General features: G+C 24.9%; 1 protein-coding gene across 1 annotated transcript; it reads right to left on the bottom strand.

The window, feature by feature from the left end:
- Window positions 1-2,089: 2,089 nt before the first annotated feature.
- Window positions 2,090-26,541, bottom strand: LOC113555505 (putative fatty acyl-CoA reductase CG5065). The gene is made up of 6 exons (XM_026959854.1): window positions 26,395-26,541; window positions 14,342-14,451; window positions 13,969-14,161; window positions 8,569-8,808; window positions 4,650-4,907; window positions 2,090-3,745 (listed from the first exon to the last, which is right to left on the bottom strand). The coding sequence occupies exons 2-6, from the start codon at window positions 14,394-14,396 to the stop codon at window positions 3,586-3,588; spliced, it is 906 nt and encodes a 301-aa protein (XP_026815655.1). The 5' UTR covers window positions 14,397-14,451; window positions 26,395-26,541; the 3' UTR covers window positions 2,090-3,585.
- Between the last annotated feature and the right edge of the window lie 552 nt (window positions 26,542-27,093).

Here is a 27,093-nt window from a genome sequence, read left to right as displayed (position 1 = left end):
GTGTCGATCAAGTGCCACGGTTATAATCCTGAGTGGTGCCATGCATTTAACGTCTATTGTTCATTTTTAAAACAGACCACATCGCCTCAATTGCTTGAGTGTTTAGACAAAAAATGTTCCAAATGATTTACTGTAATAACCTAGAGAGTAGAGATTGGAGATTTGCATAGGCTTCTTACTCGCCCAATTAAACAGCTGTATCTACTAACCAAAATGTAATTTTAAATTATTTATATTAATTAGTGTAACATAACCATCGTGCAACATGGCCTAAACAAAAATTATTATATTTTCTCCAACTCAACCGAAATCCACAATCCTTCAAAACGTTTAGTATTGTTTCTCATAGTTTTTTGTATGCTGGTATTTTATCTATCTGAATCTAATTAAAATATCTGTTCAGTCGGTTGTTTCCATAATAATATATACCCTCGGTTTTAATTTACGTTTTATTCTTAATAATGTGTTACTTATTTGAATTTACTCACTGATAAGTAGGTATAAATATTGAAATGAGTACAACATGCTATCACACATTTCTACAAGGATTAAATCAGTTTCAAATGTAGATGGTATAACTGTGATTCTATTATAAACTGTAGAATACATTTCGGTCACTGATATTTTAACATTTTCAAAAAAAAAAAAACAATGTACGAAAACATGCAATCACTACAACGACACTGTTGAAGTTGAATTATTTGTGTAGTATATTAATAACCATTAGTCTAGTCTAATTTATCTATGCAATATAATTTATTATAAAATATCCAGCAAATAAGGTACATTACTTACTCTATCTAATAAAATACTTGTGTAAGATTAAATATTGTATGCCACAAACAAGTGAACATTTTGCCGTAGGCCACACATTCAATGAATGTTGACAATTAATATGTTTTATTAGTAATCCTGTGCAAGTATAAGGCGCTTATTATACAATGTTTTTTCCTAAAAAACATGTTAAAAAATAAAATATTACATAAACCGTATAACATGTATTGTTACATAACATATAGGTAGATACATAATATATTTGTACCGATACACTTAATACAATGACATATTTAACAAATATTTCTTAGTTGTGGCTTAAATATTCAAAACAAACATTTTAATCGTAAAAAAGCTCTTTACACATATAATTACAACAAATAATTTTTTTTCATATTTGTCGATTTGTTTTCTTTGAAAACAAAATGAAATGCGTATTAGCTAATGAAACTTCATAACGTATTTAAGTTAAATATCGTATAGTTACCCAACGTTTTTATGAAACCTAAATGTAAATACGCCATTGTATATTATATAAAACAATATAATTTAACACAATAAAATATAATAATAAACAATGTATACAACATTTTAATGCGTTGAAATCTAAGGACTAAGGTTGATGTGTGTGAAACAACGTAGGATGAAATAACATTTTACAATTATATATATTCTTTTTAATTAAACAGTGATTGTATCGCATTAAAAAATAATATATTAATGGAAAATATTTTACTCGAAGTCTTGAGGTACCTACCTAAGGATAAGTTAAACATTGCACAATAGAATTCTTATTATATGCAATGATACAACATTACATCGTATACTTTGACTGATCTACGTCCACTATAAAACAGCTTATCGGTGAAAATGTATACACCAAGCATAAAAACGTATACTATGTATGTTCTAGTTGTACTTATATAGTTACATACCTATCTATGCAGATAGGTACTTACTGAATCAATAGGTAAGATATAGGTGACTAGTAAAAATAAGAAAAAAAATGTTTTGGTAAATCCTAATTGGTTCCCGGGTTGTTATGAAGAGTTATCATATTTATAATCCAGATTAATTTTATTTTCAATTTTCTAACACCGTTTTAATATTACCTGTTATTCTTTAATTTAAATTATTTTTTAAAACAGGTTATATAATATTATGTAATGTCATTATAAATCGCTTATTAATAATTATTAATATTATAATATAATAATTAATAATTAATAAAAATAAAAATAAAAACATATACAATTAAAAAAAAATACTGACTAAGTAAAAATAAAAATAAATTATTTTTTATACTAAGGTACTTATTTAGAAACGCCATGTTGTTGACATTTATTCATTTCTTTAATTTTAAATATCAATAAAATGAAAATTGTTTTTGAATTTTTCAAATTATTATGTCACATTTTATAATTGTTGGAAAATATCGGGAATCAATTAGGATGTTAATTTTTAGGTACGGGAACCAATTATTCGGATGCAGCCAAAATATGTTTGTGCCTATTTCCGGTGCATTTCATTTATTCATTGGTGTGAGTAGGTACATTTATGTGTACCTACTTAACATGCTGTGAATCTTTACACTTTTTATGTCATATTACAATTATATATTAATGTCTTTGTGGATTGATTACAATGACATTCTGTCTTTATAAGTGCTTATGTGCGTAATAAATAAATATGTAAATTATTTTATTAATTAAGAATAGAATATTTGTAGGATACCAAGTAGGCATTTTAGACTATTTTACAACGTTGTATCAGTATTATTATACAATCCTAATTATCGAAATGGCTAAAATAATAATAATAATAATAATAATAATATAATAATCTTCGTATAAAATGGAAATTATTGTCTAACAATGGAATCAAATACATAGTTAACAAAGTGTACAAACAATTGAATATAAATTAATATTATCGCAATGCAATTCAAAGCACAAATATAAAATTGTATTACAATATATCACGTACTATCAATAATAACCACTATAGTTAACGTATTAAACAATATTAAATCAATGGAAAAATAATAATTTTCATGATAGGTATATGTTATTAAACGGGGGTATCATTCTTAGCCTCATCAAACGAATCATTGAAATTAGTTTCAAACTACCGATCAACGATCATTATCATTTTGGTATATATAGGTACATTAGGTACAGTATTTGTTATTTCTAAAGCAGATGATTAAGTGTGACATACAATTAATTATATAATAATGTCTTTCAATGTATATTACATTTAAATATGTAATGCAAGTAAGTAATTTTTAGTTTTAAAACGGCCTTACATTGGCAGAAGCCGTAAGGTGTATAATATGTATATAGTATAGAATATTAATAATAATAATAATAATAATAATAATAATAATTAAAAAAAACATACATAATGAACTTGTCATATGGGCTTAGGTTTAATAATATAGTATGATTTGTTAGAGACGCGGAAAAAATAATAAATAAGAATGTAACTGATTACTATCTTACAAAGTATAACGGAATAGGGGAAATTATAATCAGAATGAGACAAATTAGTATAATATAATATTTATGGCCGGTTGATATACTTGATGATATATTATAATGATAACCTATACCATTGATTGAATTAAGTTCGTCGAGCAATACGCAATCGTCTAAAAATATACCTAAATAATGTAATATTTTAATATAGAAATGTATAATGCGTGTTACATTATATTATACGATCATTGCACTGTCGTATGGCGGACACCGCTGTGTATAAAATATTAATGAAAGTATAATATTATTCTATTGAATGCGAGTCTGCGGCTTACAGCAGACGCAGAGAAGAAGTAGCGTTACTGATACATTTTATTAGGAAACACAGAGCCGAATACCAAAACCGCCGGATAGACTTGTTGCCTAGTAATATGTATCTGATTGCCAGCACGACACACAACATTTGGCTAGTCCGGTGTAGATAGTACATTCTGAAACAATGAAAAAAACTGATTAAATATGTGTGTCTAAGAGGTTAGATTTTTAGATTAAGTAGTCGTCTTTGACCTTCACATTCATTTAATATACCGTTTTAATCGTTAATATTCAAGCTGTTAACACAGCTTTAAATTCCTAATGGATCAAAAGAGCTACCCAATACATTTTGTAATGTATTTTTTAGGCATGGGGTTAGTAAAAGCACTCAATAAATTTTTATGGATTAAAAAAAACAACACTGTGATTTAAAGAGATTTTTTTTTTTATTATTTTCCAATAGCAATTGAAAAAATCACAAGACGGCGTAAAATTAAAAATTGTATGTATATAAAACTGGTAATATTTTCAAAATATTAACATAAGCTATATCAAACCTCAATCAGTGTCAGTATCAATCATTCATTAAAAAAGTTTAAAAATTATATCAATAATATATTGAGTGATCGGTTTTACGAACGTCGTACGAATATTTATAGTTTACAAAACCCTTGTTGCCACACTTATGGTTTAGAAAATTCAATTCACTAATCTTACAAAACAATAGTAACAATTAGAATTACATCGGAAATATTGTGTAATCGAATAAAACAATAATAACGTTAAAAAATGTCACAACATTATTTGAAAATGTCGACTGGCGTAAGTATTTATAAAAGTACAATTAAAATTTAGGAGGAGGCTATAGAATATGGAAAATTCAAGTAAACAATTTAATAAAAAAAGTTTATTTTTTTTCAAAAATTGTCCTCAAATGCGTTTAAAGTTATAAAAAAGGGGTCTCCAGTAATCCCAGTAATGCAAATAGTTCATTTATACAAAGTCGTCAAAACATTTCATAAAATCAGTCAAGTAATACTCTTAAGTATAAATAAAACTAAAACTCCGAACTAAACATACCGTCTCAATCGTAATTTGGCATTGGGAACTGTGCTTGGGTGGTCTTTAAGCACAAACTGCCTGGTACCCCATATGTACGACTCGATGTAGCTCCGCCACTCCAGTTGCGATACATCAAAGTAAAACGTCTTTTGGTCATTGGGGTCAAGTTCGGTAAACAGCTTCTGCACGTTTGTGTTCTTGAAGTTCCATTCGTGCGTGGTGAAGAACTCTAGACACGATACCGCTTTCTGTAGCCTTTTATGGATTCGAATCAACCTGCATGTGTACGCACAAACAAATCAATTAATAATTATTTATTATGATCTATGTACATTAAATTTAGTTTACTTATCTAAGTATTAAAGTATAAAGTAATGTGAAAAATATAAAATGAATAAACGTAATTGGTATTTTCGCTCGTACTAATATTAGTTATTGCTGTATAATTCGTATATTAATACGATTTTCATTAATATTTTTATCAAAATTGTATGAAAAGAAAGTTACATCTAAACAATCGATTTAATATCAGAAATTGTTATTGCTGAAATTAAAAAAAGGTTGATCGTAATTCCAAAAATATTTTACCACATACATTACAGTTTGTGATTTACTCAATGACGAATTATCTTCGACTTCTACTGTACAGAAAAGTGGTTTGTTATTTTGTTGTAATTCTTTGTTATTTTGAAAAATACTGAACATTTGTTTAATTTTTACCCCCCCCCCCCCCGACAGTGGTACTAAATCAAATTGTTTACCAAAAATCACTCTAAAAGTCTAAAATCGATAATCTAATGTTTTGGACACAAAAATATAAAACACGCCTTGTGAAACCTTGTGAAATTATTAACTTAGTACGTTCATTGCTTCACTCAGGATCCTAAATTAAATTTTAAATAATTTTTTCATTATTCTAGTCATAAAGTATTTTTTTTAAGAAATTGTTGATTATTTTTAGAGCTTTATGTACAAAATCTATGTAGGAGTAAAAATATTTGTATGCAACTCCTGGAGTCTGGAGCCACTCTGAGAAAATATAGCTATGTTAAGAATAGTGACTAGATATCCAAAATTCAAGAACCTTGTAATTTATATTCGGTTAAATGATATTATGATATATCTATCAAACCTTGGGTAGTACTGGTTTTAATGGTGGTAGACAGTGGCGTAATTGGGGGGGGGGCACAATTGGTCGTACTTGCAATCCCAAATATAATTTAGGGGTTGCAAAATAATACTTTTGCAATCCCTGAAATTTTCATATTTATGGTTAATCGCTATATTGTAAAAAATAAGTAAAATAAGTAAGTAATTATTTAGTTAAGAGGACGTAATGCCCGGATGTGTTGTCTCTGACCTATTATTATCCAGGGAATTTTAAAATGATCTTAACTTACTTAAATATAATAATATCAATAAAAAGCTACGTGGGGTTATAGACGATAATCTTACCTTTACATTTTATAATAGGTCAGTTCACTCTTTTATCAAAACTAACAGTACAATACTGAAATTAGTGAACGAATATTTGCGATGTCGTGAGTGTGTAAGACTGAGATAACACATACGGGTACTACGACCTCTTAATTAATTATCAAATATAAAATGTTGAAGAATGAGAAAATTGAGATTAAATATTATCAATACTCAAACAATGAAAATAATATAATTGATTACAATTCACTAAAATAAATTAAATAAAAATTAAGGTAAATGTACATTACTATTAATACATTGAAATAGATAATAATAATGAGACTGCTATAGCCTACAATTTTAAAATTATAAACGATTGATATTATTTATTATATTATAATTATAAAAAGATTGTGTGATTTAAAACTTAAATAAAATTAATGTTTGTATACTATATACTAATTATAAAAATCTAAAATATTATATGGTTTCTAATAACATGTATCTATATAAAAGAAGAATTATATAGATTTAAATGTATTTTATATTAATATAATATATTAAGACATTGTTTGTTTTTATAATGTTGGGGGTGTGGGGGCAAAGTCCCTACGGGTTTTGAGCATCCTGAGTAATTTTTACAACCCTTGATATTTGTTTCTCAAATTATGCCATTGGGTATAGAGTTTGTTTTAGGACCCTCACTTTTATCAAATAACCCAATATAATCATACAACTAATATAGGTATCAAATATTCAAATTACTAATAAATAGTAATTTTTTTAAGAGTCCCTCATATTAGTTGTTTCCAACCAGGATTTCCGAAACTCTAATCTGTAACTGACTCTGGATAAATCCTATGTAGAAGAATATGCTTATTGTTTGTCCATGTCATAAGACAAGAATTTTTTTTAAATTATGTACCCTGGCGTCCGCGGACTGGCAGGTGAGTTGACCTACTCTACAGCGTACATTGCACGCTATGCTCATTTTATAAATATCTATTGATCATATTGATATGTGTAATTGACAGTTAAGGAACCAGATATACTTGTTATTGAAAATATATTATTATGATTTGTTGTATCGCGTATATCTTAATGACATTGCCAATAAATGATCTATGTAGATGCAGAACACCCCTCTCTCTACATCAAACGAATTTCCACTAAAAGTTAATAGTTCAGCTCAATAATTAATTATTTATTTAATTATTTATCTATAGTTATTATGATTTGATGAGCTATGTTACATAATATTGTGTCTTTTATATTTTTTTCATATAGATTAAGATTATTCTATTTATGATTCACCGCATACATATTTTTAATTCAAGTTTTTTTCGTAATACCTAATTATTATTAAACTAATATTATTATACATTTTTTTTATGACTCGATATTGAATTGTTCAATAATTAATTATATTATATATAAATATAACTTAAACTAGTAAGAACCAAGGACTTAAGGGTAAATGGTAAATAATGTATTAATGTTTAATATTATGCAAAACCGTGATTACATTTAATGCTAACACATGGATTGGGAAAACTTGGTGACCCGCCAACCTGTATATATTTCTGATACTTGAGTTAACAATTTAATAAAATAAAAATCTTTTTATTTGTTGCTTACTTGAAATAAACATGTATAGTATCTAACTAAAATTTCCTCAGTTCAAAAATTTTAAAATTAACATCTGCTTTTCAATTTTTACTTGTTAACCTACTAACAATATAAAAAGGTCATTCACGGTCGAGCTACCTATACTAACTACCAAGCAAATATTCCTTCATTGATGCTAAAATACGTGAATTTGACACATATTGATGTCAAACGAAGCGAAGCCCTTGTACTTTACTGTTAAGCGTTAATGATATTTTATCAAATTCTATTACATGGAATAATAGCTTTTATCATTTACAACCAATAAATATTTCTTTTTATTTTCTTTTTAAAGGAAATAAGTCAGTATTACAGTATTTTATTTATAAGCTATATAGTTACTATATAGTATTACTATAGTTCACTATTAACCTACATTTATGAATGTTAAATGTGTAGTATATAAATATTTATTTCTAGAATTGGATAGGAACACCTGTAGTTTATGTTAAAATTCCTATTTTTCTTTTCTTTGCTTATTTATTTTTTAGATGTCATATTATATCAAGTTTATATTATATTCATATATTTATTTATATTATCTTATTATTTTAATATTTAGTACCTAATAATATACCTAATAATTTCCCATCCCTTACACAAGATAAACCTTAAAAGAGCTAGGTAAATTAAAATTGTAATTAAGAATATTTAATTTGTGTTGATTAAATAATGATTCAATAATATGTGTTGATTTTCTTAATATTAAATGAAAAAAAAATGTATAATGTTGTATAGTCGTATAGGTAATAAAAAAACAAGCGTTTGTCCCAGTTAAATTGTCTCTTTAATCTGCAATAGTAATCTATGTAAATATGCAATATCATTATACTTATTTGTGAAATCTTACCTCGGTTGTCTACCGGTAATTTTGGCGAGCGCATCAATGATGTAGGCAGGTGCCATTTGAAAAGCGGCTACACACAAATAGTTGACGACTCTGTTGCTTTTGAAACTGCCACCCGGGTACCACAAAATGTCACTAAATGGATTCTCTAATATGAACTCGTGGCCTAACCGTTCGATGTCTTTCCAGTAAATTGGATTCGTTGTGCCCGACGTGCAATGATAGATGTCTATTCCCTTTGGTCTGCAAAAAGTCAAATAATTCGTAAATATTGAAAATATATATATTATATTATAAAAAGATTATAAATAAAATTATCTAAGTTTAATAGTATTTATTTTGTAAAAATTAACCTAAGAGTTAAAAAAAATTCAAATCAAAAGACAGTTGCGAACACAGGAAAAATTTGTTTTTCAGTAATTAGAACTCAAAAGCACTGTCACAATCATAATACTAATAAATAGTCATTAATAGAGTAGCTGGGTATAAGGCCGTACCTAGTGGATGGAGGGTTTAACTTCCCCCCCCCACCCAAAGATATTTTTTTCGCAAATCGTCCATTTTTAATACAAATTGTTCAATGTTTGCAATATTTATATTGAATATAATGATTGGAAATTTGTCTGCAATTCGTATGTCATCTTTTTAGATTTCGTCCGCAACTCACATAGTTTTTATTACTTAGTCTGCAATTAGGAAACATTGTAATATTTTTTTCATGCTGTTTGATACTGAAATTGTTATCACCATTAGAGAAACACATCTAAATTGTTTAAATGAAAATAGAGCTATTTGTGATGTAGTACATAATAAATATGGCCATGTGGATTCACATATTCATTTTAGAATAATCACGAAATAATTTTATTTTTTAGTGATAGTTGGCTAACTGTAACATAATCGAATTAATGAGAAAAATATCCAGTTCAAAATCAATTGGATAGAGAATAATAAATGTAGTAATAATAATCTGTACGTCGATTTTGTAACGAAGTTTTTAAAAGTGTTGAAATAATTTATATGAAACGGTCATATTTATTTTATAAATTAATTTATATTTTCTTCGTTTTATAAGTGGTTATATTATAGTTGAAAAACTATTGAATATTAGATACTCGTCAACAGATGATTTCGAAAACGAAAAATAAATTAAAGAAAAAAGCATTTGAGCACATTAGATAAACCAAATTAAATATGGCAATACATTTTTTATGTTCAATTTATTCATTGGATTAATTCATAGACATCGTTGGAAAAAGGTATGTTTAAATTAAAATGTATTTATTCAAAACATAATTAACTTTTCATAGTCATAAACAGTGGCGAAGCTTAAGTTTTTAGTTGGAGTGACATTGAATAAAATGACACTAATACGTTTGGATTCCTCCCTTTTTATTTTACCTATTCGATAATACATTTTTTTTTCGTATGAGTAATTAATAATTCCATCGTTCAAAATGACATAACACATAAATTATATCATCAGCCATGAGGACAAACTACAATATAAAAACAACAATATTAAGAAACACGTAGGTACCTATCGGCTATCAGTAATAGCGATTTGCAGGGGACGATGGCGTAACAACGCGATGGAGATGTCAATAATTGAGGAAATCCGAATAGCGAGACGTGTCTCATAGCGAAGATAGTAAACCCCACTTACATTAAAATCCCCCCTATACCCACGCACCCATAATTGGGAGACATTGTATCGCAACGTCTTTTTGATATAATACAATATTTGGAATAACTCGCGTGGTCGTATCGCGCGCATCTAATCTATTTTAATAATTCTTAAAGACCATATAACCGTACAACGAAAAACCAATTTTAACAAATATTAAAACATGTATCATTTTTATAATATAAATGACGTTAAAATTTGTGAATATTTTATAAAAAAAAATTATTTTTCCTGTGTTCTAATTTCTTAGTGGATAGACGTTGTCTCATTTTCTCCTATGACGCTTCGCCACTGGTTATAAAGAACATAATACCTGTCACCTTATATTAGACCAAGTAGTTAAATTTTATTATAATAATAAGGTTTATTTAATTGTAGGCATGATAGTTATTATTCCTTCCTCTATAGTAAAAAAATAAAACACAACCATCTAGAAAAGGATGAATTATATGCTGGTTTCAAAAAAATCAATTAAAAATTTACCCTAATAATTAGGTGTATAAATTATTTTCAATAAAGATTGTAAAATGTTTGATGTCAATGTATTTATGATACCTTAATTAAGATAATTGTCAATAGCTTAAAAATATATGATTATGACATACAAATAATAAAAAGAAATAATTTCTTGATTTTTTGTTAACAGATTATTGTGTAATCTAAAAAAAAAAAAAGTTCAAAATCATAAGTAATTAATTTTTTTAATTAATTTTTTTAAATTGATCATGGCTGATAAAAATTATTTTTATTTTTATGATTAATCAATGCTAAAATAAATAAATTAAAATAGATAACTTAAGTTTTAAAATGAGTTAGGTATAAAAAAACAATTGGCATACAAATATTATAATGACAAAATAAAATCTTATCTTTGGTAAAACTAATAAAACTAATGTTACTGGAATTCTTTTCCTTTTTATTCCTTACAACAAAATATTACATAACTTCTTTATTTTACTTTTTTAAAGTAATACACAATTTACTTAATGTAATATTAACTAAAAAATAATGTACCTAATCAATATTTATAATTAGATAGATCATGATTATTATATATTTATTTTCTTCAATCTGTCTGTAAAAAAATATTAAGGTGGTATATTTTCACAGCTATTTCATGACAGTCTTTTGAATAATAATATCACATAACAACTAATATAATTAATTATTAATATAAATCGTTAATATTGAAGTTGAGGATAAAATAATATTTTTTTGGTAAATAATAATACTATCTGATGGCTGATATAAAAATTATGTGATAATAGTAAATACAGTGTGATCATATTGGATCAATTTAACCACGTGTGTGAATCCGGATTTTCTGAGAAGTCCATTTAACAATGTATCCTCTTCGCAAATTTTAGTAACAGACTAAAATTCACCATAACATAATTTTCTATAGGTACATCTCTTATTAAATATTCTTGGAAATATTAAAATAAACATAAAATATTTACCCAAACAATTCTAAAACATATATCGTTGTTATCGTTGTTAATGTATGCTTTTGAAATTAAATCTTTATCTTCAATATATGTATTAATTTCATCACTATCTTCTTCATTAATATTTTCACATTATTCAAATGACTATTTCTTATTAGTTTCATTAAATATTGATCAACACTTACACTGCCTAAATCACATTGGACACTCTTATCATTAATATTATTTTCAAATACTTGAATAAAATCAATCAATAAAATTATAATTTAAACCAAATAAATATTCACTTTGGATTTTTAAAAAGTTAGGGTCATATTTTGATTTACACATACCAGTGTGCTTGATTTAAATGAAAGTGGCGTGAATTGATTTTCTCTTTTTCTAGTACGTCTATCACATATACATGTAAATGGTAAAGTAAGAGTAGGTTGATCACATTTTTTTTTAAATAGTAGGGAATGCATTAAATTTTAATATGATCACTGATTTTATGTCAGGCACAAGTTGCTCAAGTAATACACCAGACTCATTGAGACAGTCAAATATCATCACTTTTAAAATGGGCTGACAAATAAGTTCTATTTTTTTTTCTAGTATAAAATATTTACGTTTAAAAGAATAAAGAAGATATTACAAGATAATAATAACTAAAATAAATTTAGGCAATAAAAACATTGGAATATGGTGGTTAATATTAAACACGGTTGGTGATTTATTTGTAAAATACGAATATTAAACGAACGGTTGTATAAACTATGGATAAAATACATTTTTTTAGCTTCCTAGGTATATTATTTATTATTTCGATAGAACCTTAGTATTAGACTATAGGGAAGTGTCTAAGCTTTTGTAATATGAAAACTCCATTTAATTAAGTTACATTCAAAACAGTTGTATAACTTTGACTAAAGTGCGTAATTAAATACCTAATAATATATTATTTATAGATAAGCTTAAAGGTTATTATTAAAGAAGATACAAAATTTGTTTAATATTTTCGTTGAAATAAATTGCCATAATTTGTAGCAAAGATAATTTTTCACCTTTCTATGTTATGCTTATGTTATTGTAACTACTAAAACTATATTTAATCATATAGCTAAATGCAATAAGCATTTTATGCCTTAAATAAAAAAAAAAATAGTTGGTTAATATTGAAGAATATTTCTAAGAGGCTTATATTTATAACCATATACGATATACAATATAATATAGCATATGTATTATGTATATTATTATACTATACATCGCATATATCTAAGTATTGTGATTTTAAAATATCAGTAACATATTTTATTACTTGAGCTTGAGATAATCAATTTTACTGGTCATTTCAGTAATGCGTATGAGAAATACGGATGCAGAGATCCATACGAAGGATGCAAAGAGGTAAACTACTGTTTAAGGATAAAATATCAACCACTCAAAGTGATTACTTAAATAATTAATTAAATGATAAATCATGGAAATAAAAATCAATCATTAAACATTTAATAATGCAGAAATTTAAATCAGAGTGAAATGGTGCTAAGTATAAGTGGTACCAAAGGTGTTGGGACACTAATCCCAATTTAATGATTTTGGCGTTGGATAGTGTTGTGCAGTTATATTAAATTTGAGATAAAAAAACAAATCTTTACATTCTAAAAATAATTCTGAGCCGAGCTTGTTTAAAAAACTATAGTTGAGATATTTCTTTATAACTGATTAACGTTAACATTTTTTCTGTAAAAAAAATTAATGAGAAAACCAAAAAATATGTATTGGCTCAAATTCTGATTTTTAAAGACGGTACATGATATTTTTCTTAACACCCATTATTGTACCCAACAAAACTATATACAGACAAAGATACCAAAAGTAAATTAAAAAATAAGACCGCATAAACCAATAATTCCTTACTTCGATTAGAAACAAAGATATGCGTGTCAAAATAAACTATACATTTCAAGATTTAAATGAAATGAAATTCAATATAATTATACAATTGACAGTCGTAGTCTACATAATTGTATTTGTATTTATCTAAATTTACATTGGATTTTGTATAGGTATTCAATATTAAGATATATATAATTTAATTGTAATACCTTTTTACTTTAAGGATTTATACAACGAACAACTGTAAAGATATTATAGTTATTAGAATAATCCATTAACTTGAATACATGCAAATCACGTCGTTGGTTTATTTACTGTCAATAAATTTATTTCGTATTTCACGTTTACGAAAACTAAAGCCGATGATGTCATAGTAAAATATGTTACCTATTGATGGCCGTGTACCAGGCAGCCGATATTAATAAGTTGATACATATATCTACTGGGACCAGGTCAGCAATCAAGTCCTTATGACATAGCAGTGTTCTCAGAACCCCTTTGCCGGCGCCAGCTAACAGGCCCGTCGGTCCATTTAAATTGTCTACCCATCCTAATATCGGTTCTCTCCACGATGCCGTAACTGTGTTTGTACAAAAAAAAAAAAAAAACAAAAACAATGCAATAAATAAAAAAAATAGAAATAAATAATTAAGTGCAATGCGTGATTGAAATAGGTGATGTATTTTATTAGTACAAACTCTTATTATGTACAATATGTAATCTATTACAATTATCTGCACTAATTTCAACTGAAAATTACCTATTGATGGTCTGACGATTACTATGGGTAATCCATCGCCTAGTTGTAATAACATCTTTTCCGCTAATGCTTTCGTGAACGTGTATGTGTTTGGCCATCCTTTGATAATCCTGAAAAACAAAACCAATGTTTCATTTTACTGGTACATTTTAATACAATAACAATGCTCTATATTTTATGAAAATAATAATTATTTATTTGTTTTGAGTTTAGAATTTTAAAAATGTAACATCAATTATAAACGAATTTATAATACATGTATTCCAAATTTCAATATCAAATTTCTATCTACATAATATATCAGTCTAAATATCATACATTTGGAAACTAAAACATTATGCACATCGTTTAAATTAGATTATTATTAAAATAAATAACAATTTATAATAATAGTCAATTAGTTATAAATATTAAATGTAAATATACACATATAATAAACATAATTAAACCTCAGTGGTTTTATTTCTTCAAATAAAAATGAAATTAAAATATTTGAATAATTATGCGAAGTAATTTACAAGTTCACAGTATCCCCACTTCAGTAACTTGGTTGATTGTACAAATATTGAAAAATTATAAAGAAAAAAGAAAAGCGGAAAAGAAAATATGAGAATTAATTTTTTAGATAATAACTAAATGTTCACTATCTAAAAAGATAACTTCAATTATGCAATACTGTTTTATTTTTTTTTATATAAATAACTCTTACAAAATTAAAGGCGCCACTGTTTTGAGTGAGTAAATATAGTGGTTCATATTAACTACTTTCACCACTACATAAAATATACATAATAATAAATAAAAAAAAAATATTTTATTTGTATATTAAATCATTTCTTTTTTTTTTTTTTGTGAAATCGATAATTACATCATTGTAAAATTAATTTTTGTTTTGAATTGTAGTCAAAGATCGTTTCTTAATTGATAGAATAAACAATCATAGAAGTATCCTTTTTTTTTCAACAAGAAAATCAGCGTTCAGTGCTTACACTTATTGCTGAAATTGTTATTGATCTAATTTTGTAACTTTTGATAAGCTATCTGATTGTTATTAAATTTGAGATACATCCACAGTTCATGATTGATTATTATATGAAATTAATTTAATGAGTACGAAATATGAGGTACAATTGCAAAATCAGAATGTTCACCATATTTATATCTTTAAACGAGTTCGTTGCATTTGTAAGAAATTTTATGACATACCATTCAAATTTTGAAAAAACTTTTATAAAAAAACAATTCAGTTGAATTATTTCTGCAACTTATTTCATTAATTTTTGGAATTAATACGTCGATGATTTCAAAATAGTCTTCGGTAATTTGTTTTTCTATGTACTAATAATACTTCACTCTTTGCCTTTTCAATCTTATATATATATATATATTTATAATTACTGTTCCTATTTTAAGTAAAAGCATTTAAAATCTGTTCTTATATTTTTTAAAAATTTAAAAATTAATTTTTTTTTATTGCTATTATTTACATCAAACATTTTTGTTTGTATTTTATTAAAAAGTATTGTTGCTTGATGTAAAATATTTTCAAATATTAAAAGAAAAAAGTTGAAATCAAAATCTTAAATTGTTTGTTAAGATTCTGTTGCACACGATATCTTTTCATTATACCGTGTCTATTTTCTACAATCGAATATATACTTTTCTGTACTCAAACATCATTTCAATGAGTTAACTATTTTAATTTCACCGTGTTGGAGTCACAGACTGAAATCCCTATATATAAGTCAATTCTATATCAAATGCATTAATTATTTTTGTTAATTTGGAAAAAATGATGAAATTCTAGATATAGTTGTGAAAAATATTTTACATTATTTCATATAATCAATATTAAATTTAGTATCTTAGTATAACAATGAACAAATATTGCATCTTTACATTTTGAGCGAATTATAATGTTTGTAAATCATGATGTTGTCCTGACATGACGGCAGCTCTGTAATAAGTTTGTGGAACTTATTTATCTTTGCAGTTATATTAATGTAATAAACAAAAAACATATTCAGCTAAACAGTTATCAGAGAGATCGTGATTTAAATCTACAAATCCTAAAAATCTTTCTTCTACCTCCATTAGTCATATGTATCATAAATTTATAGATAATTGAGATTTGGACATGGTGTCCGTTGTTTTATTCATGAATACAGAAACAAAATCTGTATGCTCAATTTCGTTTTTGATAGTTTTTAATAAAATATTAGAAATTGTTTGTTTTAGATCATTTATACCTCGAAAGCGCCCATAAAAACAGTAGATGTTGAAAGATATCCACTTAATTTTGGATTGAGTTTGTTCATTAAATGTATTAAGTCGTAAAATGTTGGATCTAGGTTTCCCTTTAGTTATGATATTTACAATTATCAGATCTAAAACTAAACTACGATTTTAATAATAATGTTTCAATAATACTATTACATTCATTACACCTGAAGAACTTGACGAAAGTTTTGCAAATAAATTGTTTGAAGAGAAATAATTGTTTTATGGGTAAACATCGAATGTTGTAAATATTTAAACTTGAAATGCTCATAAAAAATTAATTTGACTTTCCGGTAGAATTTTTTTTCACGTATAGATCGACCAACTAATAACGAACCTTGTATTACATTTTTAAATCTGAGATACTATAACAAAAATTTTAATGAAATTTTAACTACAAAATAATTTATTATTTTTCATGACTTTTATCAATTTTGTAAAAACTCTAACTTAAACAATTATAAAAAAATATTGTGACTATAGATTTTTGATATTTTGTAACTGAGAAATGAATAACTTATGAGAAGCTTTTTATTCAATTGTAGTTTATAAAGAAATAAAAATAAAAAAAGTCTCATACCTATAAATAGTTTGAAATAATTTGATTTTATTATGAATAAAAAATAATAACATAAACATTCTGTAAAAAATTCAAATGTCTATAATTATTGGTTTTAGAAATTAAAAACAAAAATAATCAATTTTTTTTAAAAATTGGATTTGCGTAAAAATTCCCATTTTTCCTTTATTTGTTATTTGTTCTTCTCAACTATAAATATAAGTATTGGGAATTTTTGAATTTGACCTCTCAAAAGTACAAACAAGAATCATTTCGATAACCAAAATATTATTTTTGAAAAGCGAAAAGTTTTATTGACAGCATGTAATAATAAAAATAACACACCATAATAAAATCAATACATTTATTGCTCCGCTCAGAATCTAAAAGTTTATATTTAGATACTTTGATATTTTCAGTTTTATGTTTAAAATGCTTAAACAATAAACATATTTTTGAGTTATTATAGACGACTGTTTTCATTATTGTATTATCATAAAAATGAATATATAAATAATTTCATTTTAATTTTAATTATAAAAAAAATTAATACTATTACTTTATTACAAACTTAACATAGAGATACCATAATATAATAAATCAATTTATTAATTAAATCTTATAAATTTTTCCAATACTCAATCAAGTCCTAATTTATAGTTAGTCACTCATTAAAGGTTTCTGTATCTATTTGGGATCCTGAAACATCTAATGGTACATTGGGTAAATCGAGTTCAAGGGATTCGTTGTTCATGGTGGTGGTTATGAGAACCTTACCAGACTTTTTAAAGCAGTTTACTATACATAAATAGTTAAACCTTTTTTTCTAGACTATAAATTATTTTAAGACATAATACAGTATTATAAATTATCTAGTGCGGCGTAATACTTCAATAATAGGTGCATCATAACCCAATAAAACCATGTTTAACACTGTATATTGTTGAGATAAATGACTAAAAGTTCCATCACCATGCAAACCTCTCCTAAAAAAGTTAAGTCATTTTTATTTGTTTTGTTAATCTCAATTCTTCAAATATTTTAACTATTTCAGTTTTGTTTGTCAAAATTATTTTGGTCATCAGATGATGGAATAGTGAATTTCACCTGGACACTAAAGGATCTAAAAATTTACAGCCACATATTTACCTAAGACTTTATCAGCTGTAACTGTACTCTTTAAGATAGATTCCAAAAATCTAATTAATTTTTGAAATTTGGATTCAGATATTTTGTTGTATTTATTATCTTCAATAGAAGAAATAATAGCTGCAATTAAATTTAAGCTATGCGCACAACAACCAATATGTGGAGGCAAAAAATAATATAATTACTTGTTTCAAGTTGTCCTGTGTTTGAAAGAACAGCATCAACATTTACTTAATCTAAAAATTGAAAATGTTTATGAACTGTGCGTAATGATTCATGCTTCTTCCTATGATGCTTTTCCTATGCAATTTTAACAGTCTCGCATAAAAGCAGTTTCAATTTATATTACGCCGCGTTAAGTATAATAAAGCATTACGAAAATAAATCACCCACAATTATTGTGGGTATCAACAATGTCCGATGAGTGGCGACACGGCGGCCCGTACGATCTATTGTAGCATTGTGTAACCATCAAACATAGTACATGTTCTAAAAATAACTGATAATTTTTATTAAATTGTTAATTTAAACAAGACTTGAATTTTTTTAAAACAATTTTTTCTTTTTTTTTGGCGTAAGCAGTGCTTGCAATACTTAACGTACGCTACACCCCCGTACAACAATACATTTAATGCTCATAATAATTATACTACATATAAATTGTTCTTTAGTGTAGGTATGTATATTTCTAATATACTTGTAATTTGGTATTGTATTAAAATGTCAAAAATATCTTTGAACCCAATCGCTGATGTTAATCCCATCATAAACATGTCCAGTGGACTACCATAGAAACTAAACCCTCCCTGATGCACGCCTATACGTATCTAAATTCACACAAAGTATATTATTTAACTGAGTTATAATAAATAAATTTACTCAATTTCGCAGCTTTATTTATTAATTCAAACATTGTGAGTATTAGTGTTAGTGTGAGGTAACAGTGTACCTTTATCATATTGATTCACGATTTTATCGTTTCGACTTTTATCACCATAATTAATGATATTGAAATTTATAACCTAAAATTATGTAGGTATACACAAATCTCTAAACGATAGCCTAAAGACATATCAACTAATATTCAATAGCGGTAATACCATAGATATATATTATAGCTATATTTTACTAGGTTTAATTAGAATTTATATCTTAACCATCGTCCATCTGTACGAGTAAAATTTCGGTCTCATGATTTCATTAGCAATTTCATTAATTTTATCTTCAACTCATTATTTTTACTTATTAGTGTTTTAAGTTGAATGAATGTATACTTCGTTTTTATTTTTAAAACTGTATAAAAAAAGCCTAATTATAAGAATTAAATAATTGTATGTAGTGCCCTGTGGACTTTAACGCAGATTGTTATTATGTTACAATAATGTATGATGGGCAAATACGTAATAGCGAGATATTGTTTGGATAATGAAGTAATTCAAATATAAAATGATTTATTAAATAAAAAAAGGTTCATTATACAGGTAGGTACATATTAAAAATATATAGTATGTTCGTGTATTTAATAATGAATTTGATTTAATATTAATTTTAGGTTCTGTGTTTGAGAAGATAATTTTTAATTTAATAATTAATTATTAATATATTTAAGTATTTAACTATAAATAAAACATAGAATATAAAAATATAAATTCTACTTACATTATATACAGGATGATTCGTTAATCATGATTATCCTAATGTTTTCACTTGATAAAGAATTAATTAAATTCCTATATTGGAATTTCAATATATCTTATAAAGTATATATTTTCAAATATGTATTTAGATTTTACAATATTTAAGGAGTGTCCTGTATCATTTCTTTTTTTTTTTATTTCAAATGAAATTTACCTTGTTTCTATTAAATCGTTAATCCTGTATCTTTTTTGAAAACATTGAGTAATTCTTGAGTTATTTAATTTCATAAACTAAAATAGATAATTTGAAATATATTAAAATACTAGTAGGCTTATTAAACTTTTATAGTTAGTAAAAATTTTTCAGAATTTAAGAAATAATAGATTCAATAAAACTAGTCGATAATTTTATGAAACAATTTTTAAAGACTGTTATGCTTATTTCCAAAATTATTATTTACTAAAAAATGTACAGTTTAAGTATGTTGGTTTTCATTTGAAAATAAATATTTGTGTCAAAAGACACTCCTTAAATAATATAAAATATATATAAATGAAGTAGTTCTTAAATAAACTTAAAAAATCCATAAATTGGAATTTATATTTATATATTATTAAAGGAAAACATGTTTGGTATATAATATTTATTATCTTTTGTGTTTTAAATATATTTAATAACTAACCATTTTGTTATCAATATCTTATTTAAACTTGAGATCTATAATAAATGCCTTCTTGCCCCTATATCATTTTTTTAAACATACCACTGATCGAAACCAGGATAAAGATAACCGATGTGTATATCTTGTTTTTGAATCAATAAATACCTATGCCTTATATATTATAAAAACCAAACTATTATATGTAGGTAGGCAGTCTGTTTTCAAGGTTTAAGGTCAAATCGTCGCGTTCTTGTTTCATACAGCAAACTCAAATAAATAATTATTATCATAATTAAATAAGAACAAGATAAAATATAATACTTAAAATTTTTCTTTTATTGTTTACTGAATGTTAGTATATTACTTTTTATAAATAACTCATTTATTAAAATGTATTTAAATGTTAAACTTACACATGGAAAAAAAATGTTGATTAAAAATTAAAATGTTTATTTGTTTGCATATATCAAATGAAAATTTTACTTTACTTTTGTAAATATTTTAAATTACTATTTTAATATCAACGTTTATTCCTTGTGAATTTTCAATAGTGTATGGCCAGTCAAACGTGTTTTACGGATGGTTGATTATATCATGTTTTAAGACATCATAATGAAAGTAATGTTCATTTAGAATTAGAATTACTGATGAGTAAAGTAATTAATATTTTAATAATTTATTTATTGAAAATAAAACATCTTCATCGCAATTTTGAAATACATCAAAAGCATGCTTAAGAACTATTTATTGATCCTTTTGATGCTCACGTAGGTATTCAATTTTCATTTAAAATATAGTATTCATCAAGCAATTGGGAGAATATTGATATTTTTATAAAGTAATATATTAAAAACATTTACGATTGGTTTTAACTTATAAATGCCTAGTGTTTGGTAGTTAAGTGTTTATTTTTTTTAATTAGATGGAAGTAAAAACAATAACAGAAACAATTTTTTGTTCGCGAGAAACGTATTTAGATTATCAAAAATATTCACCAATGTCGACGTCTTTAAAAATATATTAGTATATTAGTATATTTATTTATATATTTTTTTTCCCAAGTATCCGTTACAAATTTAAAGTTGTTTTATTCTTGCTCCTTTTGTAATTTATTTTTAATATCACTGATTAAGAAAGTATTATCTTTATTAGGTACCTATAAATTAATTCAATGCTTTACACCGAGTAAACGATAAAATAAAATTATAAAAATAGTCAAAATATGGTACTCTTTGAATTTTTAATATGATGCATATAATAGAAGTAAAAAAATAATCTTGACTATAATATCATTTATAATATATTATATTATATAGTATGATTTAGAAAAAAAACAATTTTTAACTAAACCAACGAAGATAATTTGTTTTGATAATAGAAAATTCTAAAATATGAAAACAACAGAAATTATGAATTATATATATTATTTTATGTTGCACCTAAATTATACATCGTATACCATTTGGTACGTAATCGTGTTGTGATTTAATCAGGTAAAAAGGGATCGGGGCGCAATCGTGTTATACCCATTGCTAGGGTATGTACAGCATAAAAATATGCATTTCATTTTGTTAAAATATGCAATAAATTTACCATACTTGTTTAAACTAACATTAAGTAAAAAAGAAGCATCTAAGAATTTTCAATAAACTGAGTAAAAATAGCTTATTGAAATGTAAAAATACTAACAATTTAAAGTTATTTAAATGTTGTTATCCAATATATCGATGTTTGAATTTAATAGGGTGGTGATAAGGTTCAAAATTAGTAACCACAAAACTTAAAACCATACTTTGAATTTTATATAATTTTAAATATTACTATAGAATCGGATATCGTGTTTATTGAACACCGACGTGTCTGAAAAATGAGTCCATAGACAGTGATGTAGCGAAATAGCCTATTTATAACGCCGCGTTTCATAATCGTGTTATTAAAATATATTTTTGGAAAAAAAGAAAACAATTATAATACTATGAAATTATAGAAAAATGTATCCAATTAAAGTGTTAACGCTGAAAGGGAAGGAAAAAAAAGTTGACTAATAAATTGTATAAGTAAAAAAAATATATACATGTGCGTATAATACTATTTTATTGATTAGTTTTAACATTCCCTTGCGTTTTAGGCATAAGGGGCTTTGTTAATAGTTCAATTATAATTATAATAATCTGGTAAAAAAGTTCCCATTTTGCATTTAGTAAATATAAACATTTTTCCATAAAAATTATTATTATGATTATCACTGATAAAATGTCGACTAAACGAAAATAAAAATTTCAAAATATGTCATATCGTATGTTATAGTGAACTAAATCTAGATAATACAAATACTTAAATACAATTATAAAATTGTGCATAGATTTTTTTCAATAACAGTTTCTCTGACTGACAACTGTTGTAACATTTTAAAGAAATTTAAGCTAAGGAAACGATTGAACGAAGTTAATCGTTTATCTGTCAACCCCAAACTCTGAGATTCTTTAACTGATTTTTTAGTTTGCAATATCGTTCTAACTGCAGATTTGAGATATAATTTTGTCCCAACATATCTGATCGATGTTTATAATTTAATAACATACTTAAAATTAATTTGGATCGACCATCGAAGAAAACTCTAATTTGACATTGTCAGTTTGACAATATAATGTCTTATATAGCTATCATACTCAATACCAATATATATAAAAAACGGTTTGCCTCCTATAATGTCCAATTAGTTGTCCAGTATGTATGTTGTACAATAACTACAATACTGAATACGTACGTTTTATTTCTTATTATTTATTTAAGTGTTTAATATCTACACACTATTTTTAATACTTGAACACTTGGTATGTTTAAGAAATAATAACCAAGAGAAAAAAGGTAGGTAAGTGAGTACCACTCTGCTGTACAATAAATTTTAAGTGGTTCACTATTATAGGTCTGTTAAATTTGAATTCAATGATATATATCATAATATACAAAAACGATTCTGCGATTTTGAGCGAAAACGGTCATCAGCTTATATTACTAAGTGATAATGTTTTTTTATATAGTTAATAGTCAATTATTTTACTTTTAGTATTTTACCAGGTTGATACATTTTTCTAAAATATTGCAGTGTTTATTATATTATTATTATTTAATAATAATAATAATAATATAATATGATATATTTATTCCGTATTACGTATTTCAATTTATAACAAAAAATTTAATAACATCTTTCTGTAAATATCGTTAATCAGTTTTTAAAGAAATCAAAAATGGTATACATCGTATTGTAAAAAGCATAATAATATAAAATACATAACAGTTTAAGTTCACGCGAATAATATTTTTAAGTTGTAACAAAATAATTACCTATCGTTATTTATCGTTTAAATAAGTAATTTCGTCCAAATTCAAACTTAGGTATCTAGAAAAAATAATTATCTTTATATATTTTTAGATTTTATGTTAACAATATGAACTATTTGAGGAATCTTGTATTAAAGTTTCCTAAGTTAGATAAAAAAAATAACTTATTATGAATTTTTAACTACAAAATAATTTACTAATTTTCGAGATTTTTATGAATTTTGTCTAAATTCTAACTTTATATGCTTTATAAAAAATATTGTGTCAATAATTTTTTTATATTTCATAACTGAGAAATGATTAACTTATGAAAAGTTTTGTATTCAATTTTAAAGCATTTCTAATAGGCAATTTTTAATTGACATTTAAAAAATAAAATAAATTTTTTATGAAGCTAAAAATAATTTTATTTTTGAAAACCATAATATAAATATTTTGTGGTTATTTATTTTCGAGATATATTAAAAAAACCAATTTTGTCGAAAATCGGATTTACGTAAAAACTCTCATTTTTCATTAATTTTTGTTAGTTTTTCTCAATTGTAAAAATAATTACTGGGAATTTTTAAATTTGACGTATTTAAGGTACAAACTAGATGCATTTTAATATCCAAAACTACTCTTATTTTGAAAATCAAAGCATTTTATGAACAACTTATTGTGTACTCATTTATAAAAAAAAATACACATCATGTAAAATCAATACATTATTCTCAGAAACTAAAACTAAATGCATTATGTTTCTTATCGTGTTATACGCATGCATAATATTGTACCTATATTTATATATTAAAAATATTCTTTTTCACAGCTATTAGTTTCTAGATTTCTCAAACCAGTGTTTATTAATAAAAATAAAATGCAACAAGATTTTAAAAGATTTAAAAAAGTACTTTTTCTTATTATGTTTCTTTATATTAAAATATTCTAAATTGTTTTCAGTCTTGGGCCTCATATAATGTAACTACTTGTCCTATCAAAGTAGTTACACTATTTAAGTGCTTAGTTATATTTATTTTATAAGAGCTATCTAGTGCTATTAATCATTATCTTGAATAAAAATCATTAATTATATGATGAATGTATTTTTTAATTGTATTTACTCCTCGATAATTGTGTTATTATATAGCCTAAACTTAAACTAAGTAGTAAGTTTTATAACAAATACAACTGTCATATGTTTATTTGTGTCTTATTGTTTTTTATAAGTCATATGCGTTAAATATTTTTACTAAAAAAAAATAAAAATCATAAATGATTATTTATTATTTATCTGATAATAATAATTATTAATAATGTTTATTTTATTTTATGACCGATGACAGTTATTCATTATATTAGAATACTTGTATACCTACTTAATGTATCTAAGTATATTTTAAACATTCCTTGACTTAATATTATTTATCTTTAACATGCAAGATAATGTAAAACTGCTATTAAAATAATTTACTTTACTTAAATATTTTATTTAACTCATGTATACTCATTTCATCATGATTCGTGACACAGACGACTGACGATAACATTTATAAAATACCTATTTAATTCATATTTGCTATATAACCAAACATTTTTGGAATAACAAATTAACTTAAAATATATCTAGATTATGTAAATTATTAAATTACTACTGTTGATATAAATCATAATTCTAACATATTTAGGACATTTCTTTTCAAGGTTTGGAACGTTTGTACCAGTTTATTGTATATTGGAGCTTAGGACATTTTTATAATAATAGAATCAAGGACTTCAAAGTTTAAAATAGTATGACGTATAATTATTAATTTATTACCTATAAATATCTTTATCTTAAACTTTCATACTTATATTGTTTTCTATTATTTTCCTTCATTTTTTCTCGTTATTTATCGTTAACGTTCTTTAAATGAAAATGTCCAACAAAAATAATGTCACTCCGTGTTTTTTTATTACGTGTACGAATGATTTAAATACTCGTAAATAACATTTTACTACTACGTAATATCACATAATTGTTATTTCATCCATTATGAACTATGTAAACTACATGAAAATATTAATTAATTATGTTCGGCGGAGTTCAGCTATTTATTCACAATCACTCAATATAGGTACACGGCAGTGACTGTCTCGACATAAAACGTTATTTATTAAGCGTTTATTATTGTACATCTCCCGACAATTGACTGTATAGCCGTAAATTAGTTAAGATTGTCAATAGTCAGTCGTTGAATATATAGAGTCCGTGGGTAAGTATATTTGAGGAGAAAAATATTATTATAACATATTATTATCAGTTAATATGGTAAGGAAATATATGTATTTTTACCACTTAAATAATATAAGTACTATTTTTTTTTATATTGTCAACAAATGTAAGGTTTATATACTGTTCATTCAAACAATTATAATATAAACTATATAATATAAACTTACTTTGGTGTTATAGATTCCAGAAGATCTTCATCAAGACAGTCGACACATTGAATAATTTTTTCTGGGTCTGCAGGAATGGGATACAAATGTTCTTCAACATCTTGCCGGTTGCAATTACAATACGCAGTGGAAACGTGTACAAAGGCCTAAAACATATGTATACATATATAATATAATATAATATAAGCGTATGTGTGAGAAAAAGTTAAGGCATATAAAATTAAATCATAGGTAGTTATTCTAAATTCAAAAGTGTAGACATAAGATGTAGATAATATATTTGTATCTATGAATAAATTTAAATAGTTTCAATGTTTTTTAATACCTTCTGATAAATTATTTATTATAAGATTAAAATATATAACGATTTAAATATTTTATTAATTACATACTATGTAAATAAAAATAAAAATTAGAACATTTTAAGTTTTTAATTATTTTATAATTTATATATTACAAGGTAATCACAAGTGTTTTAACACTCTAAACTCGTTATTTCCAAACGTTAAAACTTTTTTGAAAATATCATTTTTTTACATAATTTAATGTTATAGTAAATATGTTTTAAGTTTTAAAAATAATGAGCTGGCTTGGAAGTTTAGTAATGTATATTTTTTGATAAGTTATAAATGACCATAAAATATCAAAAGTAATTATAAATTTATTTCACACTTATTGTCGTCGTGTAAAAAATTTAAT

Source organism: Rhopalosiphum maidis, chromosome 3 (genome assembly GCF_003676215.2).
Source record: "Rhopalosiphum maidis isolate BTI-1 chromosome 3, ASM367621v3, whole genome shotgun sequence".
Classification (NCBI taxonomy): Eukaryota; Metazoa; Arthropoda; class Insecta; order Hemiptera; family Aphididae; genus Rhopalosiphum; species Rhopalosiphum maidis.
Note: the sequence above shows the minus strand (reverse complement) of the source record. Positions and strands in the feature narration are given on the sequence as shown.

Bases quoted from the DNA above. Each gene is read 5' to 3' on its own strand.
- LOC113555505 (XM_026959854.1), bottom strand. From the start codon at position 14,396: ATGTTATTACAACTAGGCGATGGATTACCCATAGTAATCGTCAGACCA. The intron at 8,809-13,968 runs GTAACATATTTT...GACTTTTTGCAG, and splicing joins TGGTACACGGCCATCAATAG to ACCAAAGGGAATAGACATCT. The intron at 4,908-8,568 runs GTAAGATTTCAC...GTACACATGCAG, and splicing joins ATTACCGGTAGACAACCGAG to GTTGATTCGAATCCATAAAA.